At 30.7% G+C, this 10,139-nt stretch overlaps 1 protein-coding gene across 3 annotated transcripts; it reads right to left on the bottom strand.

The window, feature by feature from the left end:
* Nucleotides 1-1,119: 1,119 nt before the first annotated feature.
* On the bottom strand, nt 1,120-7,083 carry LOC113857392 (phosphoenolpyruvate carboxylase). Of its 3 annotated transcripts, none has more exons than XM_027489221.1 (10): nt 6,512-7,083; nt 5,684-6,078; nt 5,399-5,483; nt 4,850-5,072; nt 4,476-4,579; nt 4,296-4,383; nt 3,952-4,106; nt 2,377-3,375; nt 1,766-2,152; nt 1,120-1,587 (listed from the first exon to the last, which is right to left on the bottom strand). In XM_027489221.1, the coding sequence occupies exons 1-10, from the start codon at nt 6,686-6,688 to the stop codon at nt 1,288-1,290; spliced, it is 2,913 nt and encodes a 970-aa protein (XP_027345022.1). In that variant the 5' UTR covers nt 6,689-7,083; the 3' UTR covers nt 1,120-1,287. The 3 variants fall into 3 exon arrangements, with proteins under 3 accessions (XP_027345022.1, XP_027345021.1, XP_027345019.1); XM_027489220.1 differs by having other exon boundaries at nt 1,137-1,587; nt 5,399-5,436; nt 5,646-6,078; nt 6,512-7,014; XM_027489218.1 differs by having other exon boundaries at nt 1,137-1,587; nt 2,368-3,375; nt 6,512-7,013.
* Nucleotides 7,084-10,139: the final 3,056 nt, after the last annotated feature.

The following is a 10,139-nucleotide window of genomic DNA, read 5'->3' as shown; positions in this document are numbered from 1 at the left end:
CTTAATAATTTACCCTTTATCAATAGGATTCCTTTTGACTCTTGAATTACTAAAATAAAATAAATATTTTAAATGGACACAAAGGCATAAGTGAAAAAATAGTCATTAGTAATGTATTGAACTTTTCTACATGGATAGATAAACAAAAACAATTGCTTTCTTCAACAGATAAATAGAAAAGGAGATTTATTATCTAGTCAAGTTTGCGTAATTAGATTGAGTATAAAAACTGTTTAATAATGACGACACCTCTATTTCATTCTAAAACCTTTCTTCGGAAAAACAACTAATAAAAATGAAAGTGCATGAATATGAATACATTGATTTATGAATGTACTATATGCATAATGTCAACATTCATGACCCTCTTTCATGCCTTCCATGTTCACTCTCCACCCGAAGGAAAAGTAGATTACTCTTGTGAAATATCCAAAGCTTGTGTGCAAGAAGAGTTTAGAAGCCATGACAGAAAACACAAGCTTGATTCTATGGCTAATCTCCACCCTAGGGAGATGGTTTCAGTTTGATCTTATAGACCAATGAACATTGTGTGTAACGGAGTGGAATATAACACAATAGAACAATTCTTCTACTATGTATTTTTATGGTTTCACTTGCACCTTCAGTGGAACTTTTGAACTTTGTCATGTTTTGTTATCTTATTAAATGCACCAAACAAAATAAAATTCATATATGTTAAGTTCTTTGTCATTTTAGCTTGTCTATCAAACACTATCACATGAGAAATTAAGAAAATGAGAGCTAAATTAAACTTGATCGTTGAGGGTACCAAATGACAAATTATTGGTGCTAATCTAGCAGAAACAGGTTCATGGCTTTGGAAAATATTCAAATGAGTATTTTCATTCACAGTGTTCTTCACTTTAGGACAACACACTGGCACACACACATACACACAAACGAACTTCACTCAAGGCCAACCTGCCACCTGCTGCATGTTGGTGAAACTCAGACATGTATCCTATGTGACACAAGTTGAGAGCATCGAGAAAAAAAAAACGATACCTCATTGGCCCATCAATTTTATAATTTTAAGACACACTAATCCCTATGAGAATAAATATAAGAAAAACACAAGATCAAACAGCAGAAGATAATGCAGTTGAAATCCTTGCCATAAGCCAAATCCTGTTTTATTGTATGATAATATAGAGTAATTGTTATTTAATGCTAGTCCACATCTATAGTAGACAGCAGAGGTTACAATGCAAGTATCCAAAGCCACAACATTACATTGTATGGGAAAACGAACACGGCAATGGCAGATTAACCAGTGTTTTGCATGCCGGCAGCAATACCCTTCATTGTCAAAATAAGGGTATCCTCCAGACCAGGAGCATAATCACTTGTAGGGTTGAGTTTTACAAGCTCATCTGCTGGCTTGCTTGATTCCATGTATTCTTCTTTGGACAAATGTGGCCTCAACTTCACATGGTAGTCAGGATCACGGATTCGCTTCAATGTGTAGGCTTGCAAGACATTGAGGGTCGTGATGTATGAATCACGAAGGCGAAGTCTTTGCTTTAAGTAGGGGTCTCCTTCCAGGAGATCTCTGTGTCCAGCAACCTACAAGCATAATTTACAGGGTCATTAACATACCAAGATAAAAATTAAGAGTCATTTTCTATTTCAACACACTGAAAAACTTGTATACGTGAGTCGAAAGGTTATAACTTACAGTAGTGAAGTAAACATAGATCCATGCTCATTCAAATATGAATCCATACATGCTATACTAGATTACCTGGAGGAGAAGGCTCTTGGTTTCTTCATATTTAGACCTTAAACGCTCTCCAAACGGCCACAGTTCCTCTGACACGAGGAGTTTGTCATAAAGGGCAGTAATCCCAGGGTCTCCCTTGGCAAACACCATCTCAACCAAGTCAAGGGTGACCCTGAAGAAAGGCCATTGGTTATACATGTCTTGAAGCATTTGGAGATTCTTTGGATCCTTCTCAATTACATGCCTAAATGCCGCCCCAAAGCCAAGCCATACAGGCAGATGAAATCTTGTTTGAGTCCAAGCAAAGATCCAGGGAATTGCACGGAGTGATTCAATTCCTCCACTTGGCTTTCTTTTTGATGGACGGCTGCCAATGTTCATTCTTCCATATTCCAACTCAGGAGTTGCCTGCAGTTTGCCATATTCAAATATAAAGGAAAGAAAAATAATGTAACCCAAAAGACTAAGTTCTAACGTAATAATATTTTCATTGGATTGTGGTGTCTTAATTGGAAACATTATTAATGCATTTTGAATAGCCAAATTAACTAAATTTTCATTTTTGTAAGCATACCACATAAACTGCAAGATTTTCAAAGACATCTTTCTGCGCTGAAGTAAACAGTACTTACACATCTGAAGTATTCAACGAAACGAGGTTCCTGGAAAACAACAGAGCGATATTCCTTTGTTGCAATGACAGCCATCTCATCCATGAGGGCACGCCATTCTGGTTTTGGCGACACAGGAGGGTGCATTCCATGCTCAAGTGTAGCAGCTGTGAAACGCTGAAGTGTTCTGAAGCACAAGTGTGCCTCTCCAAATGACTGTTCAATAACTTCACCTTGCACTGTTACCCGAAGTGAGCCATGAATAGTATCTGGTGGTTGGGATAATATAGCAAGATGAGTGGGACCTCCTCCTCTTCCCACAGTCCCTCCTCTGCCATGGAACATTGTAAGTTTAACCCCAAAGTCCTTTGCAACCTGTATGAGCTCTTCTTGAGCCTTGTACAGTGCCCAAGCTGCAGAGAGACGACCAGCATCTTTTCCTGAGTCTGAGTATCCTATCATAACTTCTTGTTTCCCATTGATACGGTTTCTGTACCAATCAATAGAGAACAGTCGAGCTACCGCAGCAGGAGCAGCCTCAAGATCAGCAAGCTTTTCAAACAATGGGACAACCCTTAATGGCTGCTTCACATGGCATTCACGTTGTAAAAGTTCTACAGCAAGCACATCAGATGGGGCCGTTGCCATTGAGATGATATAGGCCCCAAAATTATCTGAAGGAAGTTCTGCAATGACATGGAAGGTTTCCAAAACATCAGTAATTTCTTCTGTTTTAGGAAGATCAGGGCCAAAGAGAGGGCGCTTTCCACTGAGTTCAGACAGCAGCCATTCCTGCCTGCGTTCCTCAGACCATTCTCGATAAGATCCAATCTCCAGGTGGTTTGTAATCGCATCCATAACATCAGTGTGCTTATCTGACTCTTGACGGATATCAAGTCTCACAAGTGAAAGCCCAAATGTTGAAACTTGCCGTAAGAAATCAAGAAGGCTTCCATCAGCTATTGGTTGATCACCACATGCACACAGTGACCTATAACATAATTCAAGAGGCTCCAGGAACTACATGGGAAAAAATGGTGGTTAAAGAGTTTTAATATAATTTATTAAATCATTACATAATTTTTGCGAACCATTTAATATAATCTCATGCCATGCATTAGGTATTGCCTTTTCTGAGTTGTAGGTTTAATGCTGTCTGAATAAAATTGGTAATTACAGAGTTGAGAGCATTGTTGCCAACTTGAACAAATATTCCTTAAAATTATTGGCAATACACAATTCTCCTAGCAGTTTGAAAACTATTCCTCTTCAAACTTTTCAAAGGATCAGCCAATAAGCACTAGAGAAACTAAAACCAACCAAACCTAAAATATGTCAGTATTCCCATAATCAAGAAGTGAAACCATCTTCAAGGATGGGAAACCCAGCACTGCTACTGACATTCATCAAGGAATGAATCCTACATATGGCATGGCTGAAGAAAACCACCTAGATATTGTGTTAAAAGTGGAACATAACATAAAGGCAAACAGGCAAGCAATCCAATGAGTCACTTCAAGGCACTTGCCTTAAATGTGAAACTGTTCAATTATCTGTATCTCACAACAGTTTATCAGGCTATTTTGAGGATAATACCTGTTCAACATTTGTGAAGGTAGTCTCTTCAGGGATTTCAGAACTCCCATTGGCTAATAACTGCCGAGCATGTTCTCGTGTATTATAAAGTTTGTCCCTTACATCACCAAGAATAACGCGATATGGCTCATTTGGAGGAATCTGTTTCCAAAACTCTGCAGCAATGAATTTATTACAATAATATTCAACAAGTTTGAGACACTATCACAACTACAACTCAGAAGTTTAGAGAGTTCAGTAGTGAAAATGGAATTAGTTGAGTTCTACATTGTACATTCCAGTAAGGAATTTAAAAATTTATATAATTCTGAAAAAAAAAAAAATCCTTGTAGCATAGTACATACCAATATAATGTTTTGCATCTCTCTTTAAGGAGCTATGGAGTTCTTCAGCATGAACCCGTAGCTCATCATTGCAGCGCCACATAGATAACTGCCAGCAGCAGACAAGAAGCAAGATGGTAAAACAGTAACCTCAATGGTAAAATAGAATAAATGATCAATAATGATCAGCATATTTGATACCTCAAACATGAGATCCTCAATCTGAGAGAAGTACAAATTAGCAGCCATCATTCTAGCCAGCAAACACACATCCCTTGTAACTTCAGGAGTTACCCTGGGGTTGCCTACAACACACATTAGACAAATTATAAGATGGGCTATTAACTAATTAGTACATTACAAGGCACACTCTTATGGAAGCCTTCAACACTGACTATGATCTCGTCCAATGTAGACAGTGAACTGAATAAAGAAAATATGAGGAATCAAGGATATGGAGCACAAATTTATAGCGCATAAATACTTTGGCCTAAAAAGTTTGGAAGTTAACAAAGATAAAGCTACTTAAAGAGCGTCATGCCCACTCATTAACTGTTTAGGAAAAGGAAATATACCATCGCGATCTCCTCCCATCCAAGAAGAGAATTGAATAAGTGGGGCATTATATGGGACCCGTTCATTTATTCCAATGTTCTTCAGAGCTGTGTCAACCCGGCGCAAAAACTTTGGTACACCTTTCCAGATAGTCTCATGAAAGTAGCTCATTCCTGCCCTCATCTCATCTTGTGGGGTAGGAGGAGTCCTTCGAATTTCATCTGTACGAAATGCAGCTTGAATCTGCATGAGAGAAATGTCATTAGGGCCTTAGCCATACCACAAAGATCTCCATAGAGTCACACAATTTTAACCACCAATTCAGAGCCACAATAAACCAAGTTTCTTCTTAAAGAAGAATGTTAATAGAATTCAAATCCAATTGGAAACTAGGTAGGAGAGGAAATTCAAATGGAACAGCCAAATCCATAAAAGTAGAGCTTTCCAACTCAAAGGCTGAATTATAATAAGAAATATTTATACTATTAAAAACTGAGAATAACTTGGTTCCCGGTCATTAATGGCATCATATAAGTATATAGAGTTAAGAACAATCAACAGTTAGGTACCTCCCTTTGTAAAGCCTCATCAAGCTCCTGCTTATCATCTGGCGTTATGTCTTTAGCATACAACTGTGTCAAACAATCCCTTATCCTGCAATTTAAAAAAGGGGCAGTTATTATCAACAAAAAGATTAAAGCTTTTTTAGGAAGAAACTGCCAAAATGCCCAAAATCCCGGATTTCAGAGCAATGTCATTGTCATTGAGATAATAAACTGACTATCAGAGCTCCTCATCTGGGCTATATTTTACAACAATGAAAAATTGAAAATTGAGATAAGTAACGGACATACCTGCCATGCTTTTGCAGCAAAGATCTACGAACAGACTGAGTAGGATGAGCAGTTAGGACCAAATCTACAGTTTGGCACTTCAAAGCATCAAAGACTTCTTGAGCAGTTTTCTTCAGTTGATTAACAAGCCTCTTGAAGGTCTCTTCGATATCTGACTCAGTGATAGCAGAATTCTCGTCAGCAAAATCACCCTTCTTTAACAGCTTAATCCTTCTTCTATATGCAATTTGAACTTCTTCAGCCAAGTTGGCCAAATTAAGCATGTGAGAAAATGACTTTGAAATCACAATAGAATCCCCAGCATCAAGACCAGTTAGCATGTTCCCAAGTTCCTCCAACTTTTGGGGGTTATTCTCCCCTTCATACTCAGCGGAAAGCTCATAACAGTCTTGAACCTAGTCAACATCAAATCACACAAAGAAACTAATAAGACACATAGTGAAATTAAAAGAAGACTTGATTTGACCATATACAGAAACTTTTTAACTCAAAATTTGAAGGATCAAAATCAGAACAAACACAATTCAGGACCCACCAGACTACACACATACCCCAGACAATTTTTCCCTCTTTTTTTTTTTTTTCTTCACCAAATGACAAACTCCAAAACCAAAACGTTCACCATTTCACCAAACCCGAAGCGGGGTTTCAGAAAACCGTCAAAGCTAAGCTAAAGTTCCCATCTTTACGCTTATCAATTCGAAAAATCGAAGTGGGGTATCAGAAGCCGACCAACACCAAGTCAAAAACAGCATCATTTTCATGACCCACACAACTAAAACTCACAAAAAAAAAAAAATTAAATTAAATCATATTGATGACAATTACCGTTTCTCTGATATCATCCCCATGCAAATCCTGAAGAATGTCAAGGAAACGGTCGAGCAACAAAGCATCATATTCAACAAGCTTGTCATCATCAGAAACCTTACTCGGTGCCAGCAACCTTAACTGAGCATCAATTGAAGCCATCTTCTCAAGGTTCTTATTACTGTTAGTAGTCATCCCCTCTCACACTTTGTTTTCTCACTCTCTCACTGAAAAGTAAATAATAATAATCTGACACTGAAAAAGGGTGTGCTATGTATGTGTGTATTGAAATGGAATGGCCTCAGACTGAAAATCCGAAGAATTAAGCTAACAAAGGATAAAATGAAAAGGGTGAAAGAGAAATCTGGTGATGAAGAAGATCTCGTAGGTTGGAAGCTAATAGTTTACTATGATCTCTGCACGGAAAAGTACAGAGAAAAGTGAAGAACTTGAAGGATCGCCACAGACAGAGTGAGTGATTGAGAGTGAGAGAGATGATTTTGAAAGAGCAGAGTATCCTAATTTATAGAGACAAGACACTGATTACCATTTTTTTTTTTTTTTTTTGAAGAAAAATATGTATATCAATGTTAAGATGCGTTACCATTGTGATTGGAAAATGTTCCATGAAGGAGAAAAACAGGTTAAAAATAATATTTTTTTATTATAAAAGAAATTGTTAATTAGATTTAAAAAATATAATAAAATAATTTTTTAATATTAAAATATTATTTTTAATATTTAAATTTATTGCATTAAATGCAATGCATTTAATGTATTAATGCTTTATAATTTACAATTTTTTTAAAAGTAATGTATTAATGATTTATAATTTACAACTTTTTAAAAAGTAATTTATTTATTATTTTATGTTACACAAATTTAAAAATCAAATTATTTAATATTTATTTATTTACTGTAAAATTTTAGTTAACAAAATATTTAATAAAAAATATATTTATTCATTTAATAGAAAGCGCGTTAGAAACGGTCACTTTTTTCAACACACAAATTTTTTAAGTTAAAATTTAGTATTTTTAAATGCTTGAATTTAATATAAAAGATTGTAATTAAAAAAAATTTATAAATAATGTTAGAGTAGAATATAAATTTATGATATTTAACTGTTTTTATTAATTTTGATAAACAAATTTTTATATTATATATAAATATATATATTGAAAAAAATGAAAGATATATATATATATATATATATATAATTTAATTAAGTACTAGATTCTAACAAAATTTATAAAATTTAAAATTTTTTATAATATTTTAAATATATTAGGTAACATAAAATGTTAGTTTTTATTAGACCACATATATTAGAGGACTAAAAAAATAGTTTATAACAAAATAAAGACTATAAATATGTTTGTTTGAATTTTTAAAGAGTTTTAAAATATATATATATATATTATTTTTTTTATTTTATTTTTTTAAAAGAGAAAATTCTTTTTAAAAATACGAATAAACATGTTTTATATCTTAATAAAAAATTATAAAAATTTATTTTTAATGTACAATTTTTATAAAATTAACTTTAATTAACTCATAAATTAAATTTATATATTTCAAAAATTACTTTATCAACATTTTTAAATTTATTTTATATAATAAATTAGAAAACTCATTCTTTAAAATTAATTTTTTAAATCTTTATTTTATTTTTTATTATTTATGTATCTTTTCATATATTTAGTACTTAATTTCTTTCTAGTTACTTTTTATTCTTTTTAATATTGTTTATTTAAATTTTGATGCTTTTATCAAATTAAAGATATATTTCTTTCTATGTAAAATAAATTTTATAATTATTATAATATAAATCAAATTCTTTTACACACTATATCAATAAAGATAAAAAAAAAATGAATGTAATCTTAATTTAAATTTTAATATAACAAAAATAAATAAAGTAAGGTATAAAAAACCAAATAAATAAAAATGATAAAAAACACTTTTAGTTAATAATAATAAAATGTTTAAAATATGTAACACAAAAAAAATATCAGCGGCTATTCATTTTAACTATTTTATTAAACAGTGTTTCTTTTATTAAATAAGCTTTTAGCTTTAGAAAATAGGTTTTCAGTTAATTTGAATGTTCTATCAACCAGACTCTATAAGTATTACAATTGTTAGATGCAATCAAATCAATTACTTCATCGTATATATTTTTATAGAATCACCTCGTATTATAGAAAATAAATACTATGTTAATTACTATTTTAAGTACATTAACTAAAAATGAATAAATAAAATAATTTTTTACATTAAAAATGTTAGAAAAAATTACATTTAAAACATATTGAAAAATACAATAAATATGTATTAATAATGAATTATAATAAAATTATGTAATTTTCAATTTACCGACTTGTATATATAAATTATGAATCTTAAATTTTAAATGAAAATACTTTTAGAAGAATGTTTCAAGAATTGATTTTTTTAATTATCTCACATTCTTTATTCAATAACCATTTAACACTTTTAAATTATTTTATTTTATTTTTATTTTATAAAATTATATTTTTAATTTTATCTTATTTAATATAATGAATTATTTATTACTAACAATTAAAATAATCACCCTTTTAAAAATATAATATTTTTATTTAAAAATTATATTAAATTTAATAATACTCACACAATATTAAAAAAAAAAAAACTCACTAGTGATCTTGAAAATAATTATTAGTATTAGTCAGAATGAAAAAAAGCCTACAATCTTACGTGTTGTATCTTTAATGCACCTTAATTTATCGTAATTCAAATTTAAAATTATTGTAATATAGATTTGTACGAAAAATATATTTTAGAAAACTTGTTTTTTAAAAACTGTGATTGGAAGGCTTTTTTTATATTTTTTTAATTATAAAATTGTGGATTTTTTAATTAAATTACAAAAATATTAATTTTTTTTATTTAAATCACCAAAGACTTTTAACTGCTTTTTAAATATTTAATTATTATTTTAAAAATCATTATTGAAAACTTTATTTTTAAAAAATTTAATATTTAAAAAAAAAACATTCATTGACAGATACTTTATGATATTTTATTTTTTATTTTTGAATTTATGTATTTATACCAAAAGTTGTTATTTGACGATTTCTAAATTTTATATTTTAAAAATTATCATATTTTTATATAATTTTTTCTAAATATGGTGTATATAAAAAATAATCCTAATTAAAACATTAGTTTATTTTATTTTTAATTATTTTCACCGTAAAGATTCGGTCGGTGTCAGTACTCAGTATACCAGATATGCAGCCTCCACGTGTTAAAAAGTCATCGTTGAATCATTGATCTGACTTGCTCACTCGTATTTTTAAAATTTATCACTTTTAAAAATAGATATAAATTAAAAAAATTATTGATATTATTTAAATTATTAATTTTTTAAAATAAAAAAATAACGATGTTATTAAGAATAATAAAAATTAAATTCTAAAAAATATTATTTATTATTAAATATCTTTTAATAAATTTTTAAAAGTTCTTTTAATTTTTTCATTAGACTAAAAATTATGTAATTTACTGACTTTTATATATAATTAAAATAAATTAAATGTTTTTTAATTATAAAATTTTCTCAAATATTTTTACATATATAATTATTTTTTTATAATTA

The sequence above is a fragment of the Abrus precatorius genome, unplaced genomic scaffold, assembly GCF_003935025.1.
Source record: "Abrus precatorius isolate BTA unplaced genomic scaffold, Abrus_2018 Scaffold2, whole genome shotgun sequence".
NCBI classification, from domain to species: Eukaryota; Viridiplantae; Streptophyta; class Magnoliopsida; order Fabales; family Fabaceae; genus Abrus; species Abrus precatorius.
Note: the sequence above shows the minus strand (reverse complement) of the source record. Positions and strands in the feature narration are given on the sequence as shown.

Excerpts from the sequence above, each read along its gene's own strand:
- LOC113857392 (XM_027489218.1), bottom strand. The coding sequence starts at position 6,688 with ATGACTACTAACAGTAATAAGAACCTTGAGAAGATGGCTTCAATTGAT. Across the intron at positions 6,079-6,511 it reads GGGATGATATCAGAGAAACG|GTTCAAGACTGTTATGAGCT; the intron begins GTAATTGTCATC and ends GATGTTGACTAG. Across the intron at positions 4,384-4,475 it reads TTGAGGATCTCATGTTTGAG|TTATCTATGTGGCGCTGCAA; the intron begins GTATCAAATATG and ends TGCTGCTGGCAG.